The following is a 25,967-nucleotide window of genomic DNA, read 5'->3' on the forward strand; positions in this document are numbered from 1 at the left end:
TTTCCCGCCAAATTGATGGATTTTAATTTTTACCAACATGGCGGGAGCTGGGGACCACAGCAGATCGTTGAAGGAAGCCCTCGTAGAGAGCTTAAACGCCGTTTTATCACCAATTCATAATGTCAGAATATCAGGAGAGGAACAGGTTAAAGCATTAGAAGTCACAGAAGGTGAATAGAATCTTTCTTGTTCAGAAATATCAGTAGTTGTGTCACACGTGCTTTCTGCCCGAAAAATCTTACGTTTTCCTGGCTTTTTTACGATTTTGATATTTTACATGCCAGGAAAACGTCAGAACCGGCGCCATTACGTAAACTGGGAAATCGCCGCCTCCAACCGGAGGCGGCATTCTCGAGTTGATTTTAGATACTTGCAAACTGAATTAAATTTCAAAGTCAAAAGTTATCAATAGTACAATACTTAAAGAACTTACCAGTATATTTTTTATAGTTCATTTATGAAATAAATAATCCGTTGAAAAAGGTTTTATCACACTGTCGAGATTTGTCTTCATATCGTGCATTTTAAAATCTTGCATGTCCTGTTACGAAATGTGGAGTGATATTTTCTTTTCATCGATATTGGTGAGTAGTAGAGGCATTGTGCTTTTGATAAATTCTGATTTCGGCGTTTAGGTCTGTTCACAAGTATCAAAAATCAACTCAGTTGAAGACAGCGAAATTTCCAGTTTACGTAACATGCCGGTTTGACGTTTTCCTGGCATGTAAATATCAATATCGTAAAAAAGCCAGGAAAACGTCAGATTTTTCGGAAACGATGCTTTCATGCCTTCTCAGATTGTTAGGAGTCTATTTATAGTTTATTTCAAAATTGTCTGTTAGTGTCTTATTTACTTATTTTTTTTTTACGTTGTATTATAATGAATTTAGTCTGGTTTATTTTGACCATAATATACACTAAGGTGCTCGACTAAGACAGGTCCAGTACAATCTCATGATTTAGCTATATAGCTTTAAATAGCTATATAGCTTTATTAAGCTATTTAAAATAGCATTATTTAGTTATTTATATACAGTTTTTCACAAAAAAGTTTTTTGCTGAAAATAAACAAAAAGTCGCACGTATTTGACTCTTCATATTTGTACTATGGGCTATCAAAACAACAACCAAAATCAAAGATAGTTCTAAGGCCAAAAAAAATAATAGTCTTGTTTCCTGCTACCAGCCTGAAAAAAATAGGGTAGGTAGGTCGGAAAATTATTTTTTTTATTTTATTTTATTTTTTCCAGTGGTATTTGTTGGATATGAACTATTACAAAACCAAATTAAACAGGTCATTGGTCAATGTCATCATTTAAAATAAGTAGTGTTTCATGCAAGTCCATATTTAAAATATATATATTTCATGAAATACCACTTAAATGTATATTTTTTTTCACTTTTGGATCATGAAATTTTCGATTTTCCCTCAAAAACTAAATAAAAACTTTAGGGTCGGGTGCAAAAAAATAGGGTAGGTCGGGTAGCAGGAAACAAGACTATTTTTATTTTTGGCCTAACTTTGCAGCTTTTGAATACTTTTAAGCAAAAAGAGAATTTCTATTGTAAGACTAACTATCCACTACCTTCGGTGCCTTGAGGCAAGAAAGGATGATTGCTTCTCATTGTGCTGAACTGTTACCAATCAATTAACTTGTTGAACATAATTGAGTCTCCATTATAATATCATTGCAGAAGTAACTGTATCAATTGCTTTATATAGCCCCAAAACTTGTAGACATAATTTTGATGAGTGATTTTTACATGCATTATTTTAAGAAGAGTTCAAAGTTGTACAGTAAAACTTCTCTAAACCGGCCAGCTGCCGGACTGAATAAAATGGCCGGACTAGAGGGGTGGCCGGTTTCCCGAGAATCTAAGATACTGAAGAAATGCAGATCTATGTGACAGATGTTAGGAAATACATATAATTGGTGTCTGTTATAATTATCTGTCAACATATTATAATTAATTATCGGCAGACACGTAATGTATTCTTAAGATCTAAAAAAAAAAAAAGGGAAATTATTATTAGTGAGGATAAATTCGACATACATGTTGATTTTTATTTTAAAAAAATTTTAAAAATAAGAGTAGAAAAAACATGGAAAGTTTCTTTAATGACCATATGCGAAGAAATGAACCAGACCCTTTACCTTAACTCTACTCTACACAGAATGCTGCATGTGAATCTGTGTATCGCTTACGTCATTAAAAAGTTTTTGTACTTCAATTAAAAGTAAATAATTAAAACATTTCTGAGAAAAACTTCTGTTATTTTAATTATGAAATGTAGATTTTGGTTAAAAATTATATTTCATTTTTGTTTTCGTAGCATTTTTTAACAGTGCCCAATTTTAAGGCCGCTTATGTGTATTAAAAAAGATTATGCAATATGGCGTGTGATAATTTGTTGATTCATTCTGTGATTTAAATTTATTAGTTGCTTGATATTCTATTAATTCAAGTTTAATTGATGTTAATCATATGTACACAGCTTAGACCGGCCATTTACGTAGTCTAGCACTATGACTACCCCTTCAAGACGGCTGAAGTAAATTTCTTGCAATCAAAAAGTGGCCGGTATGATGATGGGAAATTTCCTATGTTTCTTAACTTTTGTTCTTGGAAAAGTGGCCGGTGTCCGGTTTTCAGGGGTGACCGGTTTTATAGAGTTTATGTATAAAGAAATGTTAAGAATTTTGTCGGGACTTATAAATTTGGCTGATGTTCAGGGAGAACCGGTTTCCAGGGGGGCCGGTTTGGAGAAGTTTCACTGTATATCATCACTGCACCAAGGTGTGCTCTTTTGTACATACTGAGAAAATTACACCTTTAAGGAAAAAATGTAGTAAAATAGCGAAATTAAGCTCTACAGAATAGCTTAATAAAGCTATATAGCTATTTGAAACTATATAGTTAAATCAAGAGATTGTACTGTACCTTTAAAAGTCTAAAATACAGAGCAGGGGCCACAAAGATGACAAAAATGAAAGATACACAGTTAATATTAAGATTCCTGTAAATATCATTTGAATAATTAAAATTTGAAATAATTAGAATGACCCATATCTAATGAAATTTTTTTGTTACAGAATTTGGAGTGCATCTTGCAGAACTTACAGTTGACACACATGGACCTTTAGCAATTAGACAATTATCTTCTGTGTTATTACGACAGTATGTGGATGCTCACTGGTGCAAACATTCGGAAAAGTTCAGAGAGCCGGAAACATCAGAACATGTAATAAATTTTTTTATTTTGATCGTTTCCTCTCTCGTTGATCACACAGGTGTTAGGGGTGAAACGATTCGCCTTCTCAGGGATCACTCTGGATTTTAATGTTGATGGGCCAATGGCCCATCAACATTAAAATCCATGGGTCATCCGCGGGGGGTTTGGGGGCTGCGTTAGGCCCCCATTGGGGTCCAGGGGCAACGCCCTGGTAGGGGGTCCAGGGGGGCAAAGCCCCGTGAAAAATTGATATTTCATGCTATTTTGTGATGAATTTCAAGTAAATTTGATGGGTCTTTGAGGGTTTTTAAATGCCATTTCTGACACAACCAATTTCAGTTTTTTAAAATAAAATGAATAATATTATAAATATAAAAGAAAGTTTTTTTCTTTAAATTTCATCTCAGTACTGAAAAATGTCATAATTGGAGAATTGTTTTAGACTTGAGTTCATACAATAGAGTATTAAAAAAAATTGATAAACAGAATACCTAAGTTAATTCCTCGCCCCTTTGATTTTATTGATTTAGTTCTCGAAAGTTGTTGAAGAGCTAAACTATAAAGGATGCAAACTTACATGCACATTTCTCTACTGAATAGACCTGGGGCAGTTGCAGATTAAATTTGGTTCAAATGGTAGGGACTCGTTTTGTATGCAAAGAACTCGGAGCAAAAAACTTAAATGAGAAACTTTTTATTTGTTTGGAAAACATTTTAGTCCCATCTGATCAAATTCCAACCACGGGTGCAAAGTTTGAAACCTCTGCTGAGTCTGGGAATGAAAAAGTTTCCGTCATTTTATTTGTAAAACAAACGAAAGCTTTCGTTGTTTTGGGTCAGTTGGCCCAGTACCAATCTTCGCTTTGGAGGCATTTCGGGCAAGTGTCTGGATACACAATGAGTAACTTGTACTTGTTTTGTTTCGAAATAAATAATCAAAGTTTTAAGAAATATTAGAACATATTACATAGTGGAGTATTACTTTCAAGTGTTTATTATTTAAATCATTACATATAATTTTAATAAATATAACTGACTCAGTATTCGGTAAAAAAAAATCTAGTAGCGTAATCTAAACGAAGGAAATATTCCATGTACAATTCCGATTTTAGTCTTGATCGATCAGACGCTCTGCTGGTGTAAAGAACATACGCGGCTACAAAGAGTCTGATTGAACGAGTAACAGTATGCTCAGATACGTCATGAATACAATCGGTCAGCTTGAAAACAGTCCTAAAATGCACCAATATAAGAGTTTCGACCCACAATTTTGCATCTTATAGCGCCATATCTGTAAGACATGCGCCAGACTGACCCCTTTCTAATTTTTTAGTGCGCCATTTACAAATATTGAGCGCCAATGGCGCAAAGGCACAGCCCAAAGTGATCCCTGCTTCTTCACAGTTCAATTACGTATTGTAAAATTTGGTCTCGGTTCGGTTATTTTCGATACGATACATTTTGATAGAAGGAACAAATTCAACTGTTGTTTTACATGTTTTATGCTTCCTTTTACTTAATCTAGTCATATAATTTATGTGCAAAATGGAAAGAAGAAATGAATTTAATTGATTTGACTATTAAAAATTATTTTACAAACTATAAGTTCACAAAAATTGACGTTTTTTAACAAATTATACCGAGAAGCATGTTTATACCTTATGCCAAACCCGACTGAATGACAATCCTGACTGAAAATCGAGATTTTGTACCATGTATCGAACCGAGAAAAAATACTTGGTGAATCGATACCGCGGTGAACCATTTCACTCCTAACAGGTGTTTGTTTTCATGAATACATGATGGTGTATTTTGTGTATTGTGTGTTTTTCTAGGTGTATCTGACTATGCTCATAAAAATAAAAATTAAAAAATTGATGAAATTAATTTCAGCAGTTCAGGGATTATTGATTTTTATTTTAATGAGTGTATTCAGACACACCTAGAAAATACATAGTACACAGAATTCATCCTGAAACTAAGTGCCAATGATTGTTCATGTTCATATTCTAAACAATTTATGACAAATTTAGGAATATTGATAGGAACAAAAGCGGTTCGTAGTAAAAACAATGCTATTAGAAACGCATTCATTATAGGTTTGAAAATTTCATATCTGAAGAGTTACCTTTAATTAATGAAAAAAAACATTAAGGTAGTGCAGAATTCTTTGATGTATTTATTTTAGGCAAAAGCTGAAATCAGAAGGATTTTACCTGTGGGTCTGAAGGAGTCTATCAGCAAAGTGCGATCAAGTGTAGCTTACGCTGTCTCAGCTATAGCCCACTGGGACTGGCCAGAGGTGTGGCCTGAATTATTCCAGATCCTGATGCAGGCTTTAACGAGTGGTGACCCTAACGCTGTGCATGGATCTATGAGGGTTTTATCAGGTAATGGAATAATGTTAACTGGGTAACCATTTCATTCAGGCAATTACTGTATACAGGGAAATTTTCGCCCCCGTTTATATATTTTTTAGTCCCTTTCGCCCTTACTTCGGTTGGGCGAATTTAAAAGGGGCAAATTCAAAGAATACAGTAAGAAAAAATTTAAACAAAACTCGGACGAGGGGAATTTAAACGGGGGCAAAATAGATAGCAAGGGTGAAAGGGCGAAAATAACCCTGTATGTATTGGTTTCACACATGAAACTGGATATTTCAAGTTCTGAAATATTATGGAAATAATTGCAAGATCTTAAGAAAAGTCCTAAAGCTAATGTGCAAAAAGTTATTTAATCATACATTTAATATGATTGTGTTTTAAGTTATTTTGATTTCATATAAACCTCAGAATTTTATTTTTATAGAGTTCACTCAAGATGTCACAGACACACAGATGGGACAGGTTGCACCTGTTATTCTTCCTGAAATGTATAAAATCTTCATCCAAGCTGAAGTAAGAGATATACTTACACAGCAGAATAGTAATGTATATTTAAAAAAAATAAATAAATTTAGAACCTTGGACGTTAAGGGAAAAAATGTCCCACCCCCACCCCCTTCATAAAAAAAACTTGCAACCATGGTTAATGAAATAAGCTGTTCCTAAAAATACTATCTAAATTCTTAAAAACTTCGATTTATTTTTACCACAGATTTAATTTAATAAAGAAATAATTGGCAAATTGTGATTTAAGTCTTGCTAATTATTTTGAAAATTATCTGGTAAAAATGCATAAGTACTGTTAAGAGATGAGATTTTCTCATTCAGGTGTCAAGATTGTGTTTGTTTTGACTGGTTTTCAAATATTTTCTTCTTATCTATTTTCCTGAAATATTTTTAGGTCAGGAAAGGTAATAATTTTAGTTTGAATTTTAAAAACTACTTCAGCTTGCCAAAATTCAAAATTGATGCAAACATAATTCTTAGAATTTCTTTTCTTGGAGAAAAAAAGTGATTATTTAAAAGAGAATACAAGAATGTAAATAATGTAGATGTTCTGTTGTTTTGATAATAACTATGTGTTTGCGTATTGTCGTATTTTAATGTGATATATAATTTCCTTTCCTTTCAGACCTATGGCATCAGAACCAGATCACGGGCTGTCAGCATCTTCAATGTTTGTGCAGCGATGATTGCAACCATGGCAGAGATTCAGAGGGTAGGGATGAGTTGCATTCCATTGCAAAAAAATTTGTTAGAGGCATCAATCAATACTTGAAGGAATCGCCAAGACTTAAGGGTTCTTGATAATGTACTCTTAAAGTACAAAGAATATTGCTTTGCTTTAAGAATATATTGCACATATGTTTCATATTTTACATGGATATCTATTTAGTCACACTTAGGGCATTGCCTTTCCAGAGGTGTTTCAAAAAAATTTCCATGTAAATTTGACGTCTTTAATCTACAGGGTATTGCCAAGCAGCTGTTGTTTCCCTCTGTCCCCCAGTTTACCCAGGCCTTTATACAGGCTCTTCAGGTCCCTGACGGTCTGACCTCAGATAGCGGGCTTAAAATGGAAATCGTCAAGGTACTAAACATTATAAAGATTTGATAACTTTATTCCAATGCTTCACAATCATTTCTAACAGTTCTTAGAATATTGCATCTACGAAGAAGGTAAAAGAGTAGATCTAAAATATATATTTGATGAATGCGTTGAAATCACTCTTTCCACTTAGATTCATTTTGGAGAAAATGTACAATTAAAATTCAGTATTGATAAGTGCATGAAATTACTCTTTTCAGTTAAAATTATAATGGAGAAACAATGTACAGTTAAACTTTGGTTTCTCGAACCCCAGTTAACATCATAAGTCAAAGTAATGAGTGTTTGCTTTGTTATTAGGCTATAACCACCTTGGTGAAGAATTTTCCTAAGCTGATGTCTCAGTATATTGGTGATATTTTACCTCCCGTGTGGATGATATTTACACACAGTGCTGACTTGTATCCTTATGTTTAATAGGAAACAACCATATGTGTAATAGTAAACAACCTTATGTGTAATAGTAAACAACATTACATGTAATCGTAAGCAACCTTATAATGTGTAAGAGTAAACAACCTTATGTGTAATAGTAAACAACTTTACATGTAATCGTAAGCAACCTTGTAAGGTATAATAGTAAACAACCTTATGTGTAATAGTAAACAACTTTACATGTAATCGTAAGCAACCTTATGTGTAATAGTAAACAACAGAATGTGTAATAGTAAACAACCTTATGTGTAACAGTAAACAAACATTACATTATCATTGTTCTCTGATTCAATCAATGGGTGACTTTTTTGTCAAATTTTTGTCACCCGCTTGAAAAGTGGGGGATATTAATTTGGGTTTGTCTGTCCGTCCGTCTTTCTGTCTGTCTGTACTGCTTTCGTTTCCACACGATATCTCGAGAACCCTTTGAGCTTTTGCAATGAAATTTAGCATAGCAACTCCCTATGGTCTAATGAAGACCCCTATTGATTTTGAGGTCAAAAGGTCAAAGGTCAAGGTCATAAATAAGCAAATTCTGTCTGTTATAACACTTTCGTTTCCACACGATATCTCTAGAACCATTTGAGCTATCGCAATGAAATTTTACATAACAACTTCCTGTGGCCTAATGAAGACCCCTATTGATTTTGAGGTCAAAAGGTCAAAGTTCAAGGTCGTAAATTTATACATTCTGTCTGTGTGTAACACTATCATTTCAGGGCAATATTTCAAGAAGATTTTGAGCTTATGCAATGTAATTTTATACCAAAACTCCCTAGGACCTCTCTCACCCCTCTCAAAGTGCCCCGTCCTGTTTGTTTAATTAATATTTATAGTATTACATGTCGCTATTTTTAGCACAGGGGTACGAGGACAGCTATTGCGTATAAAACAGGTTCTCGGTGGACTTTATGTTCTTATTACATCTATTAGAACTGTTTGATACAGGCTAAATAAATCAAACACCATGGATTGTGTAAAATTTTGAGAATACCGAACATGAATATATACATGTATGTAACTTCAGTTCTGCATATACTTGACCCTCTGTAAAAGCGATTCCGTGGTCTAGGGGTATGTCACTCGCTTCACATGTGAGGAGTCCCAGGATCTAATCTCGATCGATCCTTCTTTTTTTTTTTTTTTTTTTTTGTAAATAATTTTCTTTTTTTTTTACTAAATGATAGTATTCAGCATGTGAAATGAAAAATTTATGAGGTTATAAAATCATCATTACAGTGTGATAAATATTCCATATAAAATGAATCTTCTATACACATAATAATGAATAAGCAATCAAATCTTTATATGCATATTGACATACATGTATTTTATTTGCTTCAGTATACATGTATACTTTTAATAATTCTACAAATTCATCAGGGGGATCCGACTTTTTCCCTAAGCGGGGGACACGAATTCTCTGAATTAGCTTGTTTATTGTGAACTTGTACTTTCTATTTTCCAAGTTGATAATTGTCATTGATAATTTTAATTTAATGTCTTCTCTTTAACTGTGTAATTTCTGAATTATTATGATGTTTTCCTTCATTGTGATTCAGTTATGTAAGAACAGTTGTAAACAGCTTAGAAGAATCTGATGACCCTGTTGATTCTGATGGTGAGTAAAAATGTAATATAATTATTACTTTTCTCGTCCATGGCTTGGAATACATACATGTAGATGACATTAGTGCAGACTGTTGAATTAATATTGTTGATTGCTTTTACAGAAGATAATAAAGGTGAGGTCAGGTGTTCGATATATTGAGTTAAACATTAATTATTTGGACCTGCATGAAGTTTTGCATATTTATTTTTTTTCTATAAATTAATTTCAATTTGATAAAGATTTTTTTTTTTTTTTTAGGAAGTGGAGATACACTTTTTCCTGTTTTGTCAAATTTACTTGACTAATTAAAAATCAGTTTGTAGTCAAGTCAAAATGCACTTACATGATGAATTGATGGTTGATACAATGAAGATAACATAGAAATGGACTTTTAACAGGTGAAGTCCTAGGGTTTGAGAGCCTGGTTTATGGAGTGTTTGAATTTGTCCACGTTCTGATCGACACACCAAAGTTCCGCAGCACCGTGAAGAGTTCCGTCAATGACATCCTGTATTACGTCATACTCTACATGCAGATGACAGATGATCAGGTCAGTGGAACTTGCTTTGTTTAAGATAAATGCAATACTCATCCTTGTAGCATTTTGCAGATAGCTGATACAGATGATTTAACCTATTGTATATTTACAAATGGTATAAATAGTGTAAAATTTTAATCTGCAATACTTATTTTTTTACAGATTAAATTCCACTTATGAATATATTTTCTACCGTTTCAGGTCAAGTTCGCTGGTTGATAAGTGATCTATTAATCAAGTTTTTCTTCATCTATAGAAAAACTTTGTATGATAATTGATCTTTACTAAAGAATATTTGTTGTGAAAGTTATTATTATAAATTTGAAGTTGTGAGTTCAGTGATTTAAAAAAAAGTTCAAAAGGAATCAGTTTGTCTTTTCATGAGCAATCATACTTAGGTATTTTGTTCAATAGGTGAGATTATGGACTAACAGCCCAGACCAGTTTGTAGAAGATGAAGATGATGATTCTTTTTCGTATTCAGTCAGGATATCAGCTCAAGACATCTTGTTAGTAAGTAGCTAGCTCTTAGTGTACCGCTGGCACAGAATGCAAGGATTAAACTTCTCCACTTCTCGAGACAGAATTGGAGCTCTCGGTGTGCTGAAGATACAGCTATAATACTGTTGTATAAAGACAGAAATATTTCCTAGAGTAAAAAATGTAATCTTAGTTTACTGATTGTGAATCTACTATGAATCTTTTGTAGTCAATATGCAGTGAGTTTCCAGAGGAGAGTGCACCTGCACTCTGTCAGGCTGTGACCAAACATTTAGCTGCAGTGGAACCTCTCAAGAATGCCAACGATCAGAACTGGTGGGTAATAACTAACACTGGTTGTTATTTCTGATACTGTAGGCTTAATTAATGATAGGTTAACATTATTCAACAGTAATTTAATTCTTCTAGTAACATGTCGTTTGATTTGATGAGAAAATTTAGTTTATATTGTATGGTTTATACTGTGTTGCCTACATCCCATTACTAAATCATTTATACTATGTTGTCTACATCCCATTAATAATGAGCATATAATGTCCCAACCCAGTATATACTGAATAAATAAGGTAGATTTTGAGTAATTCCTTAAGAAAATGTTCAGTGTTTGGGACATTGTAAAATTTCTTGATATTTTCTTCAGGTGGAAGGTCCATGAGTCGTGTATGCTAGCCATGGGAAGTGTCACGGACCTGGTCACTGAGTCCATACAGTCCGGGAAGGTCCAGTTTGACATCACCGGATTCCTCCAATCCGTGGTCCTAGCTAACATGAATTACTGCAGTTAGTACAAATATAATGATTATGTTTGCTATTTTTATAAAAGTTGAATAAGTATGGTATTACCTTTTAAGTTAAGTATGTATGATATTTTAAGACATTTAAGTTTGTTAAGGTAATATCTCTCCTTAATTTATTTTTAAAAAGTGAAAAATTCTGGAGGGAGACGTTGAACAACATACAAACTACACTTCTGCTTTAGAATGATTGCACTACCTCAACATACATGCCAACTTTTGAAAATTCCCATGGGGGATTTAGCGCGTGACGACAATTTTCAAAGCTTTAAATTCGCGACATTTTGTTGTGAAATTAAAAGATTATGAAATGATCTTTTTTTTAAATTCATAATATTGATATTACTTATCAATACAACTTAAGAATTAATTTAACACAAAAAATAATGTTTTTCTTTCCAAAATTGAAATATTTCTGCTAAAATAGGTGCCTCTTTCACTTAAGAAGGGGTATTTAGTTACATATGTAAACAAATTTTTTTTTACCAGAACACATAATTTAGTGAAAAATTGAAAATTTTACAACTTTTAAATCATTTTTTCAAAGGCTAAAAATATGAGGTTTTGATACTGCAAAGTCCTGTTTCTGGAAACATTTTTGAGATTTTTTATATATATATTAGAAATTCTTATTAGATATTAAATTTACAGAAATTTATACCACATATCTAAAAGAAAATTATTTTTTTTTACAGTCATGAAATTTGTCAGGGTTGATGGTGCCATGTGGGTATTTCCTTAAGTCATGCACATTACTTTTGGGAGAAGGGAGGGAAAAGAAATTCTAATTGAAATACACTTGATTGTTTCATCTTAATTTTTTCATAATATTTTAATTGGCAACTTAGAAATATTTTTCATTATAGGTAGATAAAATCATCAGCTATGCTTTGTAGTTTTCTACTTTCGTTTTCAAAAAACGATCTCTTTGGATTCCGATTTTATGGTTTAATTAGTACCGTAATTAGGGGAGTACAATACGCACTTTTTTCCTAAAATAAATTTCTGTGAGAAAGGGATGCGTACTTTACATCACAATGGGATTTTGACAAGTTTTTCTTTCAGGTGCAACACGGCTATCATACGTACATACCGTAGTATTACCTAGAGACATATGCAATTTCTTTTGTTAATTGCCATATTTTAAACTGTTGGAAGGTATGCTTCTTAAAAATGTCACTTTCATAATCTTTTTATGCCCAAATAACATGAAAAAGTAAGTTAAAAGTAATTTGAGCTGCATGTTGATTGTCTCCGAGGAGGCCGCCATTACCGATGTTATTTTTAGACGTTCACTCATAGCTATGTCACGTGCTTCCGGAATGATAGTGCACATGCACCTTATCTGCCAGACAAAGTAATAAATCATTTTTTAATGAAATACAATAAAATAAATATTAATTTTAGGTTTAAAATAACCTCAGTGATAATCTGCAACAACATTAACACCCCTCAATACGTCCCAATGAAAGGAAGCCAGTGTTGTGACACACGTGCGCTGGTCAAATGATAATTACGTATCAACACCCCTCGGGGCAATTTATTGTCTACCGACTCCAAAGCAATGTTTTTACAGTTAGAGCACTGATTATTTACTGCCATGTTAATTGATTATTTTCTTTGTTAAAAATTGGGGGTCGGTTTATGACCTTTCGTATGTGTGAGCATGGTGAGCATGTGTTGATTACGGCACTTAAACAATTAAAGACTTGTTAAATGTAATTTTACCTTATCTTATACTTATCGGCCTCTTGTTTAAATAATTGAGAGTTGAGAAATGAAATATAGATTATGCTTAAACTTTTAATAAAAGTGGTATCATTTAGAAAATAAGATATCCGCGAAGATTCAGAAGAGGAAAATCGTAGTCTTGTTAAAGATGTTTCAATTTCGTTTCCTGTTAAAATATTGTAAGATAATTTTAAGCATGATTATCTAGAACCAAAATTAAATATGACAACTGATAAAACTTTCGACAATATCTCTTGCTTTGTTGAAATAAAATTATTTCATCTAAGAATATGGCGACGCATAATTTCAAAATCACCGTAACTATTCTTTAAAAAAATCTGTTAATACTTTTACGCAACATTATCTTGTGCTTTGTTGAAATAAATGAATAAATAATTTTCTCCAGATTGCCGAGATACGGAATGTCAGGATTAAGAGAAAGTTATAAAGTGTGTATTTTAAAAAAAAGTGTGTTCAGTAAATTTTTGACACCTAATACTCGCGCCGATTTTCGTAACAAATTACCGTGATTTTCATAGTTCAGAACATCGCTTGGTAAATTTTTCTGTTGCGTATAATGCATCCGAACTGCGTTTTTTTCCCCAGTTTCAGACTCAAAAAGGGGGGTGCGTATTTTACATCAATGCGTATTATACTCGGCCAAATACGGTATTTTATTGTCTTTAATTTATGTTTTTAATAAAATGACTAACAGTTATCACGTTAGTCTATGTGTTTCACCTTGCATACCCCTTAAAACTGACAAGATAATCCCTTAATTGCCCCCAAGCTATAAGCTACTCGTACCTGGACAACTGCGTGCGTTCATGCGTGAAGTGATTTCCTGTGGCTAATTAGTAATGAACACCTGGTTAGATAAACTTATCTGTGTGCTTTGAATATACAAGTCTGACATTGTTATCCCGATTGTCAAAATTCAGCGGTAGGGAAACTTTTAAAATCTGAAATTTTAAGGTGATTTTTTTTTTCAAATCGGGAAATTAGGGCAATTTTTCTCTCCCGATCGGGAAGGCGGGATGAAAGGGTAAAATCGGGAGGATCCCGCCTAAATCGGGAAAGTTTGCATGTATGCCTCAAAATTCCAACCCTTACAAAACAAGCAGTTTTTTTCCCAGAAGACATTTGTTTAAAACAATAATTGATGTTGATGTTTATGGTTTTAGTTTCCCCATTCCTGGTTGGTAGAAGTTTGTGGACAGCTAGTCGATATACTGAGGTCACCTCTACATCTCCAGAGCTGCTCAACAGGTAAACCAGAGGTCTTAATGCATCAAAAATGTGTTGATTTTATTTGAAATGAAGTTGACATTAATTTGTACTTATTTGCAACTCTAATTTTGCTTTTGGACATAGCCAAAAATTTAAGGAAAGCCAATCTAGTTGTAGAATGAATTATTTTGTGATTTAATGACCTCATTAAAAATACTATTCTCAAAGATACCAATAAAAATCACGAAAATACTTCATTGCAGTTGATACTTGATTTGAAAAGTAGTGGTCATAAGAGGGTTTGTGTCCATACACATATACATACCCTCTCAAAACACCATGCGCAATGCTGTGGTTTCTGAGGACTAAATCTCCACATGACACATAAAGTTTATAGCCATTCTCTTTAACCACTTAAACTTCGTTGACATGCATGGTCACCGATTTTAATGAAACTTCACCCATGCTTAGTACTTGACACCAGAAACAAATATCAAACAAAATTTCGTTGCTATGTGTCTCGGTTGCTATGGCAACAGCCGGAAAAGTTTGAAAAATCGAGATTTTCAGCCACTTTAAATCTTGACTGTGGCTTAATAAAAACTAGAAAAGCAAACAAACCATTCTCACAAAAACATGACACCTTAATGTCACTTATACTGTAAAGAAACTGTTTAGATTATATCTCTAAGTAAGTGGTAACCAAGGGTACTTTTGGAATACATTTAAAATGCTGAAATATGCTGAAAAACACTCCGTATTCACTAATGGTAGGTGTTACATGCTCAAACTCAATCAATGACTTAAGAAAAACAATGAAAATGTTTGACCTTAAGTATATAAGTATAAGCAATATTATTCTATAAATATTTTTTATGGTTGCCATGGTAACACAGTGTAACCATGCAAAACCAGTAACTAAAACTGGGTTAATCCTACTGTCTTGAGGAAAAACATAAAAATTCAAGACTGGTAAATATGCATCCTTAGGATCTTGCAACACCAAAACCATAAGAAAAATTGGGTATAATTGCTACTTTATAGTGTTACCATGGAAACAAAGTACCAGTGCTTAAAAGTGAATTATTTTTCGCTGCATTAAGAATTAAATTGCCATTTAATCAAGAAACAAATTAAAGGACTCAGTTTGAATAGTACTTATCTGTTAGAACTGAAGTTGAATATCATATATTGATAAAATTTGATGAATAAAACAACACTATTGCTATGGTTACCAAGAAGGGAAAATGTTCGATTTTGTGAACTTTGTCAATATTAAACCCTGTGTGCCAACTTCTTGCATCCACTTAGAGATTGGATGATAGTCAAAATTAAAAGTCAAGTTAGCTGTTAATAAATATCAATCATAAAAGTTTTGGGAATCTACATTTAAGGGTACGTATCCAAGGAAAGAAGATATTTTTCAGGTTTTTAAGCATATATTTTCTGCTTATTTCCATAGCAATGCTTTATTTAAAGAATCTAATCTGAATTTTTTCAAGTGGGAAAACTTGGAGCACACCTACATCTTATAAATTTGATCATTAGTTATGAGGAAATGTGCTTTTTTAAAAAGATAGGATCAGATTTAATTATGCAGAGTGTTACTTTGAAGGCTCTCTGTGGTATAAAAACCTTGGCAACCATTGCCAACCAAAATGAAATATCATAGTTTGTTCTTGGTATATGTTTCAAGGCTCTTTTTTCTATTATTTGGTAACATTTCATCCTATAATTGCTTTTTATTTTTACGTGTATGACTTTATAAAATTCAATGAATATTTTTTTTACTTTTGTATACTTTGTTACCATAACAACGTATGTAATAGCTGATTTACCAAACATATTTATCATGCATTTAAGACATCTGACCTTCAAATTTTGGAAACAGTCATTGCCAATTGTTTGCTTTGCCGCAAATGTTAGCTATGGGGCTCTAAACATGTTAAATATGCCATTTTTCGAACTTTAAGACATGTTGCCATGGTAACTATAAAACATAGCAACTAATTTTTGCCTGATTTCAGTTTAGGGTATCAATGACTTTTATCATAGAGAGTTTGGAGAAATTCTGAGACTATGCGTGTCACAGCTCCTATATAAAATTTCAAATCATTACAGAGAATGGCTCTCAACATGATTATGCACTCATTAATCCCTATTTACTGCAGGTTCCTCCAGTCTACAGTGGGTGGTCTCCATGCCACACAACCCCCCACCATCAGAATATCAGCCATCAGGGCTGTGTACAGTTATTGTCAACACCTCAAGTCTGCCAACACCACTCAGTACCTCGTACCATTCCTACCCAACACTCTGGACGGCCTCCTGTCGATAGCCACTCAGTTCTCCTCAGATGTTTTATCCCTGTGTCTAGAAACCATGTCTATTCTATTATCAGTAAGTGTACCCACTCTGAAGTTAAGATCACCAAGACAGCTGGTTTATTATTGTTGGTTGTGATATAACTTTGTTAATATTGTTCCTAAAAACTGTGTTTATTACTGTTAAGACCCACTTTTACAAATTTTGAACTATAAGTAATGTATTTACATACATATATACCAAAGTTATCTACATAGACCATTCCAGTTTTTCTATTGTAAGAAAAATGTTTTTCTTATTCACATTTTTCCCCCCTAGGTTGACAAGGCTTTTACAGCTACTGTGGAAAGCAAAGTTACTCCACTTACCATTGCAGTCTTTCTGAAATTCTCATCTGGTAGGTTACTGTACAAGTTGAAATAGGCATTTTCAGATCCATCAAGTTGTAAATCAAAAGCACTAATTGTGTAAAAAGATTAAAATTTAAAAACTGCCACAAGCAAGAGAGGATTTTTCAATGTTTTTGCCTTTTTTATGCACAATTTCCTATGAGCTGTGTGTTTTAGAGTCCATCAATGTCATTATACATTTATTGCATGATAGTCAGGGAAATATGAATACTTATTTCCTATCTAGCTTGTAACACGAGCTTTGATTGGTTACAAAGTCGGGTGTAAATATCCGTGCACCCGACTTGAGCCGGGTGTAAATAAAACGTGACGTCACAATGCATACATTCTCTATGATAAAAACCAAGTTATCTAATAGATAGATTGAGACAAACGCTAGATGATTACAAAGCATTTTTATGATCACAGAGGAAATAAATTCGTTATCCGGGTTCAATCAAGGGTGTACGGGGATTTACCCCGGGTTGTATTCCATACACCCTTCGGCCTCAGGGTGTATGGAATAAAACCCGGGGTAAATCCCCGTACACCCTTGATTGAACCTGGATAACTAATATTATTCAGTCAAGAAAAATCATATTTCCCAAGGGACTTGCCCGAGGGGAATATGATATTTCTTGGCTGAATAAGTATTCATGTTTCCCAAACATTCATGCAATGAATTGTTTATTATCCAAAACCAGCAAAAACGTTGAAATAAAAAATAACTTTCGTATTCGGCACCGCTCTCAAATTCACTTTCATTTTTAACGTCAAAGTTCCTGAAACCTTTTGACACATTTTCAATCAGCAATTTTGTGACGTAAACCAGTCTATTGTGACGTTGACTACTCTCGAGAGTTTTCTTCAAACAAAGGATATACTTAGTAACTATATTGCGGGAAAATACACTAGGTATCCAAAAAGGTGGAATATGATGAAAAGCATGCCGACAATCTTTATATGAAATTTTATAGCCCGATCACGTGATAAGCTATAACCAATCAGATAACGCATTGTGTAGAATAATTATAATGAGGTATAATAAGATTATTTATATGATTATAAAACTCTTCCATGTCTCTGCACTGGAAGACCTTACCCAGTATCTTTGACAAAACATAAATAAGAAAACATATATTATAAATGTATGGATAAATCTCGTCTCCAGTGAAATGTATTACAGACCTGTTTACTCTTACCATTTCGCCGTATTTTGTACGGATTTTTAGTCCAGAATACGTCTCACGTTTTGCTATTATGAAAATACGGAAATAAGAAATTCACTTATTTAGAATTTAGTAGTTAAATTTCAATGTGATCTGTCTCAGTTTCAAGCTTTTTCACTCTATGAAAAAGATTGCAAACACAGAAGTTACGTTGCTTTGCCAAAAGCTGTGGTATAAAATGACTTATAAAAATATATAAAATGTTTTAGTTAGGCCAGGTAAAATTAATCTTTAGATTCTCATCCTAATTAGCTAAATAATTGGGGCGGGTGGGCGGATTTTATTTTTTATTTTTTAAATTGTAAGTATCAACAAAACATGGACTCTTCGTACACATTTTTTTTACTAAGTGAATGCCAATAAGAATAGATTTTATTTTTATGCGCCCGAATTTTTTCGGGGCGCATATTGTTTTTGTCCTGTCTGTTTGTCTGTTTATCTGTTTGTCTGTTTGTCTGTCTGTTGTCAACTTTAACCTTCGCCAAAACTTTTAAACCGTAAGAGATAGAGACTTCATATTTGGTATGCATACTCCTCTAATAAATTCCTTTCAAATGACATCAAGGTCAATGAACTTGTGACCTTGACTGTGACCTATATGCTAAAAATAGCTTTTTCCACTGTTTGTCATAACTTTTTAACAATAGGAGATAGGGACTTCATATTTGGTATGCATACTCCACTAATAAAGTCCTTTCAAAGGACGACAAGGTCAATGATCTTGTGACCTTGACTGTGACCTATATGCTAAAAATAGCTTTTTACACTTTTTGCCATAACTTTTGAACACTAAGAGATAGAGACTTCATATTTGATATGCATACTCCACTAATAAAGTCCTTTCAAACGACGACAAGGTCAATGATCTTGTGACCTTGACTGTGACCTATATGCTAAAAATAGCTTTTTACACTTTTTGCCATAACTTTTGAACACTAAGAGATAGAGACTTCATATTTGGAATGCATACTCCACCGATTAAGTGCTTTCAAATGACACCATGGTCAATGACCTTGTGACCTTGACTGTGACCAATATGCTAAAAATAGATTTTTTGAACTTTGTTGCCACCGGGCGCATAGTGTTTCACAAACACATCTTGTTTTCATATTCTTTTAAATATTTAAAGAAAATTCTTGCTTAAATTATTAGATATTTATTGTTAATTAACAAATTATCAAGTACACATATACGGCACACACAAAACAAAATGAGGTGGGGTTCTGATACCAATAAATTTTGTATGCACGACTTCTCATCGGCCTTTCCCTAAATACCCTTTAGTTTTACCTACAAATCCCTCTGTTTTCTGTAAAATATCATAGATTTCCACCTTCCTCAAAAATTGGATCGTTCTTGAGACATGACATGTTCGACAATAAAATAGGTCATATTTACAAAATCTATAAAATATTCTAATAAAATATCCTACTGAAAAAACCAAGGCCTGAACAGTTTTAAGATTTAACATTTTCTTAGCACTAAACATTCTCTAAAGTCTGCCTACGATGTTTTATTTTTTTTTCAAACCAAAATCACACTCAATTGGAGATCGTTAAAACTTTACCAGGTTTCATTTTCCATGTCTATTTTTATACTTAGTTTTAAAAAAATCTTTAAAAACTTGCTTATGCCAGTGATGGTATCTAGATGTGTTTATGCTATTATTTTTTCTCTGCCTTCTCTATACTGAAATTAATCTTTTCCTTACATATTTAAACTGCTTTTATTGCCGATTTTTCTCCATTCTTCACATGGCTCTTTTGCTATAAATAGCGACACGCGACTTTTAATACAGACGGGAGATAACTCTTAAACTTCACCCAAATTCTTACTGAATAAAAATACATGAAAATGCTTATATTAACACTCAAAAATCAAAATAAAAAACGCCGGGGCGGGAGACTTTGAGAGGGGCGGGCGGGGATGAGAATCTAAAGATTAATTTTATCTGGCCTTATCAGAAAAGCAGTTGTTCTCAGTAAATATATGTAAAATCGATGGAATATGAAATCTTACTGGCAAACGCCAAATCTCACGGACAAATCTAATCAAAAATACAGTGAGGCAATGATATGGGTAAACAGGTCTGGTATTAATTATATTTCAGACCCAGTGGTTGTGAACATTGTCCAGGATATCTTTAAGGAGTTGGCCAGTAATGAGAGCACGGTGGGCCCCCTAGAACATCGACTCCTCCCCACACTCGTCAGTATTCTACAGGCCCCAGAAAAAGTCCCTGTCAGTCTGCCACCAGTAAGTCTGATAAAAGAATGGGAGGCATCGGATTCAAATGTTAAAAATTCTAATTTAGTGATTGTTTGAAGTTTCAGTTTTTGCTTTTTGAAACTTGACTTAGATGTAGGGCGGCAGAAGTACTGTTATTGTAGTTCTGTTTGATTGTTAGTTCTACATACATGTGTATTATTGTGTAAAGAATGCAAACTTTGATATTAAGGCTTGATATTTTTACAGTGTTTCTTAACCAGCTTAATTAAGTTACATATAATGCTGAGAAATGTTTACAGAACCAAATTAAAAGATGCACATGTATCTTGTATGCTGTATGATGGACAGAATGTTTTCAGTTTAAAACTAAATGTTTGAAATTTCAGGTATCGTTAGAAATGATGGAAACCATGGTGAGAGCACACACTGGTCCACTCTCAGAGGCCATGATAAAGACAGGCTTCCCTGCCGTGGTTCACTGCACGTTACACACGGACGATAATGCAGCCATGCAGAACGGAGGAGAGTGTTTAAGAGCGTTTCTCTCTGTAGCGTTAGAACAGGTCATGGCTTGGCATGATGAACAAGGTAGACAACACGTACAAGGAACAAGCTAGATGTTAAATGCATTTGGAACTTTGTCAAGTTTGTGCATTGAAGCAGTAAAATTTATTTCAGGTAACAATGGCCTATACTACATCATGCAGGTGATATCAAAACTGCTGGACCCCAAAACCTCAGAGCACACTGCTTCCTTTGTGGGTAGACTGGTCTCCATTGTGATAACAAAAGTCGGGAACCAGCTAGGGGAAAACCTTGACCTGATGTTAAGACTAGTTCTCAGTAAGATGCAGCAAGCGGAAACACTAAGCGTGATGGAGGTGAGCCTATCGAGGCTAGCCAGATAAGTGTTCATTTTAGATTTTACTATAAAGGTATTGATAAATGTTGGATGTTTAAAATTTCATTGCTGTTATACCTGTTGTAGAGTTTAGTGATGGTGTTTGCCCAGTTGATGATCAGTAATATGTCAGCTGTTCTGGATTTCCTGACCAATGTCCCAGGTCCAACAGGAAAACCCGCCCTTGAGTTCGTCCTCACAGAGTGGTGTTCTCGACAGCATCTCTTCTACGGCAATTATGAGAGAAAAGTCTGGTAAAGGAATAAACGAAATATCAAATTAAAGTTGGAGTATTTTTAAAAGGAAATTCTCTTTGTAATAGAACTATGTGAAGTTGAGAATTAAATATTGGGGAACTTGAAATGCATTGTCAAATTCTAAATTACAAAACAGTAAAAATAAAATCCTTTACATTTCAGCACTGTTGCACTCTGCAAGCTTTTGTTACATGCAATACAGACCAATGACACAAGGCTACAAGAAATTCTAATACAAGGGGAGGAGATAGAACAGCCAACTAAAGGAATTAGAACCAGGTCAAAAACAGCCAATGGTAGGTGAAAATAAATGGGAAAAACCAAATATTGGCCAAAAGAAGACTTTCTTTTAAACAAAATATGAAGCTAAAAATAAAATTGCAAGTTGTTTAGAATTGTTCCCTGCACCATTAAAATGACCCCGTGTGGGAAAAGGATCAAAATTAAGATATCTTTTCATTTCTAACTGATTCCTGGTCTATTATCACAAGCACAACCAAAACAATATTAAATAAATAAAGCAAGGTTCTTCAATGATGGAAGATACATTTTACAAAAAGTCAGAAAACAGGGCTCTCGATTCTCTAAATCTGGGGCCAATATTCGGCCCCATTCCCAATGTAAAAGAGGTACCGTTTTTCCCAAAAGAAAGGTGTAAATTTCCCAATATTCATAGCAAAACATTAATTAAAAAATAAAAGTCCATGAAACTTAATCGCAAAAAACCGTAAACAAAACACACTTGCAAATGAAAGTGAAACTGTACTGCTGTTTTATTAGTTCGCGCCAAATGCATTCGTAGACTCGTTTGGGGAACCAGGTTATTGTTTTTACAAAAATGTGTACCAACTATGAGTGCAGAATATCTTGTCATGTATTTTCGACTAAAAACATTATTTTGGTTTCAAAAATAGACATTTCATTTAAACATTAGTAAGCTGCACCTAGAAACATACCCACGTTTCAGCATATTCAGTCTCGTGCTGTATTGGTAAGCAAAGTTGTCTATGTGATCAAGGAAATTCAGGATTATGTGACTAGCGACTGTCAGTCAGAAAGACATATAACCGCAATATCAACACTCAAAGATAGTAATGACAAAGCTAATGTACCTTCATAAATAGCCTACGTACCCATGTTTGTTCTGTTCAACTGTTTATTCAAAACCAGAGTTAAATTGATGACAAAATGCTAGAAAAGCAAAATTTGAGGATTTTTTAAAATGAATTTTGGTTATCCAACTTTTCCCAAAATGACGATAATTTTCCCAATTTGAACGCCCCGGCCCCAGTCCCTAAAAGTGGTGTGAGAGCCCTGGAAAATAATAAGTTCAGTGTTTATTGAGCATTTATTAACAGTTTCAAATTTAACATCAATTAAAAAAAGTTATCCCTACTTCCTGGGTCTGAAACCCATTAGGCAACTATTACAAACAGTATAAAAGCTAGCCTGTAGAGAGCTTTTTTCATGTACAATAAAACATGTTCATATCAAAGTTCCAGGGATGAACCAATCTGCTTCATTAAGTGTGATTCATTATATTTAGTTTGAAATATAGTCTTAATTTGCTATAAGAGTGTATTACTGTAATTCATCACACATTTACAGATAAGGGCCACACCAATTTGTAACATAGTTCTTCGGATTTTCAACAATAACAAGAGAGGCGAGCGAGCGAAAATATTTTACAAATATTTGTTTTTTATTTCAGTTTTCAAAATTATGAGGGGCGAGCGAATATAATTAATATTAGTGGCAAAAATTTATAAGTTCTTCTATAGTACACAAGGGTGTGCAATTGAAAAAAAAATCAAGTACTTTCCCACGGGCTAGTTGCAGCTTTCAAGTTAATAGCCCCTAGTAAAAAGTTACTAACCCAAACAGAGGGGCAAAAATTAAAATAAATACTAATCTGGAGAAGAAATTATTTGCTGAAAAAGTCAGGGTACTGGGGTCATTCTTTTTAAAATTAAAGTTAAAAGTTCTCACTATCAATATTAATCATGCATAAATTATTATGAAAAAAAAATTAAATTAATTTAAATGAACTATCTTCCCTTTTTTTTTTTTTTTTGATCACTGCACTAGCTCATTTAGAATAAAATCAAATTCATTTTGTTTTCATCTTTAATCATTAAATACACTGGAAATATATTTTATGTGAGTCAAAAAACACTTATCTTTCAGTTCATTGGATAATTGTAAATAATTTAATGAGATATCTACATGTATTTACCATAAATGGAGGAATAGAGGAAATTCGGATTAGAAAAAACGATCGTTTTTTGAAGTAAATAGATAAGTCAGATAGAACTACAAAACAGATAAGATTATGGAGATCTATTGACAATAGGAGCATGTTGTCTGGAAAATTTTAACTGGTTGGGAATTTTATAACAAATACAAGTGAAAATACCGATTGTTCTTGTAATGCTGTATTGCGTGTGTAGTTATGTTTTTTACTAGCCCGACGAGCTACCTCCTTGCAGAAAACAACTAGCCCGATCCCCAAAAATGGTAGCCCCAGTTGTTTGGATATGCTAATTGCCCACCCCTGGTACATACAAACAGTTACACAGGCATCTTGCAAAACTTTACAGACTGCTACAAAGTACAAACAAACACTAAATCCCGCGCTTCTTTCATACAAATTTCCAAGTCTTTTAAATGCGTTTTGTGTAAAAAGTCGAGGAAAAAAAAATTTATTCGGATATTTTTTGACGCGCGCGCGAAATTTATTTTTTTAATATTATTATTTGGATTTGTTAAAGATAGAAGCGGCGAATCCGACGAACTATATTAGAAATTGGTATGGCCTAACTTTAATTTTGTTCCAGAACCTGTGCAGTGGACCACAATTCCAGTCCTGGTGAAAATCTACAAGCTGTTGATCAATGAGCTGTCCAATCAGATTGAGGCTAACATGTGTAAGAACGGGAAGGATGAGGAGGACGATGAAGATGAAGATGACTGGGAGGAAGATGATGGAGATGAAGAGGTTCAACTAAGGGGACAAACTCTGTCTGACCTCATTGACAGCATGGCAGCCGAGTTCAACGGTTAGAGAGCAACTCCTGCTTTACTCAAACAGTTTTTGCCATAATGCTGTTTTCTTAATTATTTTGACATAAACATATTTTGTAATAATTTGGGAATGATGTCATAAACATAGGCCTGTTTATTCTTACGAAGTTTTAATAAATATTTAAGGTTATGATGTAGATGAAGAGGAAGAAGAAGATCCGGATTTCTCAAAAGATCCAACTTATCAGATAGATTTACAGGTGAGTGTGTGAAGAATAGTGTGTTAAGTTCAGTATAGCTGTAGTCTTAATATTGGTAAAGGGTATTCAATTCAAAAACAAAAATAACATTAACTAGAAACGATCTCGTTGCGAGCAACGAGGAGGTCTTCCGTCCAATTCTATAAAAAAAAAAAAAATCGAAAATTCGAGGTGAAAAAGTAAAGAAAAAATGTGGACACACGGGGGATCGAACCCGGGTCACAAGCGTGAAAATCCAACGCGCTAACCATTTAGCCATTGGGATCGCCGCTTCAAATTTTTAAATGCAAATATCTCGAGATTGGCTATTTCAGTTTTAAAACAAATTACATATTTTGCATTCGCAAAAGAGTCTCTATGTAAGCCAAAGAAAAAAATTTTAAAACACGAAAATTAAAAAATTACGTTTTTAAGATTCGCTTCCGGTAGCAACCGGAAGTACTAACGACGCACGAAAAGGTGATTTTGCAAAGCCATAAGTCATGAACTATCATCTCCATTAAGTCTCCAGTTCATAGCTTAAGCAGTTTTTGCTATTTCGTGGTGACAAAATTGCATTTTAAGATCAGGAAATTGTCCATATCTCACGACCGGAAGTGATGACTTCAACAACAAAAATTTTCAATAAGGTTCAGATCAGTACCTATTAGATGTGAAAGTTTCATGAGAATCGGCCCAGTAGTTTACGAGAAATCTGGGGCACAAAATCGGTAAGAATAATAATAATAATCATAATAATAGGGAAAAAGAAACCGAACGAAAACAATAAGGTCTTCCGTTGGTGACGGAAGACCTTAACTATAGACCTACAACCCCCACCCCACCCAACCCCCCACCAAAAAAATGAAATGGCACAATTATTCTTGTAAATGACATCCAGTATCCTTTAAAGTTACATGTGTGTGGTAAAATCACTATTTGTTTTTTTTCAGGCCTACCTTACAGAATTTCTCCAGTCACTTTCCCAGCAGTCCTGTTTCAGTACATTCAGTGCACATCACAACGAATCAGAGAAACACGTTCTACGGACAATTAACATAAATGTCTGACACAGATCCTCTCCTACCTGTTGAACTTTTTAAATTTTAATCTTTTAATTTATCAATACCAATTATGATTAAATATTCAATTTTTTTTTATTTACACAATGAAAGTGTGAAATTTGAAACCATTGCATGTGTGAGTGAAAGTGTGGCTGTTTTATTTAAACTTTAACAAGTTTGGTTTTACGGGAGTTCTGATGGGAAATATTTTAAGTTGATGAGGAAAAAATTATACCAATGA

General features: G+C 33.7%; 1 protein-coding gene across 1 annotated transcript; it reads left to right on the plus strand.

Moving 5' to 3' along the window:
• LOC134273949 (importin-9-like) lies at positions 1-25,967 on the plus strand. The gene is made up of 23 exons (XM_062756179.1): positions 1-170; positions 3,096-3,244; positions 5,424-5,625; positions 6,044-6,132; positions 6,752-6,838; positions 7,091-7,210; positions 7,529-7,629; positions 9,226-9,284; positions 9,674-9,825; positions 10,228-10,326; positions 10,523-10,629; positions 10,955-11,094; positions 14,024-14,108; positions 16,241-16,469; positions 16,713-16,791; positions 20,123-20,268; positions 20,628-20,829; positions 20,920-21,122; positions 21,230-21,396; positions 21,562-21,695; positions 24,237-24,458; positions 24,610-24,683; positions 25,616-25,967. Exons 1-23 carry the CDS (start codon positions 38-40, stop codon positions 25,730-25,732), a joined length of 3,096 nt encoding a protein of 1,031 aa, XP_062612163.1. The 5' UTR covers positions 1-37; the 3' UTR covers positions 25,733-25,967.

This window comes from Saccostrea cucullata, unplaced genomic scaffold, assembly GCF_032062105.1.
Source record: "Saccostrea cucullata isolate Sc308-1 unplaced genomic scaffold, CSIRO_AGI_Scuc_v1 ctg1276, whole genome shotgun sequence".
NCBI classification, from domain to species: domain Eukaryota; kingdom Metazoa; phylum Mollusca; class Bivalvia; order Ostreida; family Ostreidae; genus Saccostrea; species Saccostrea cuccullata.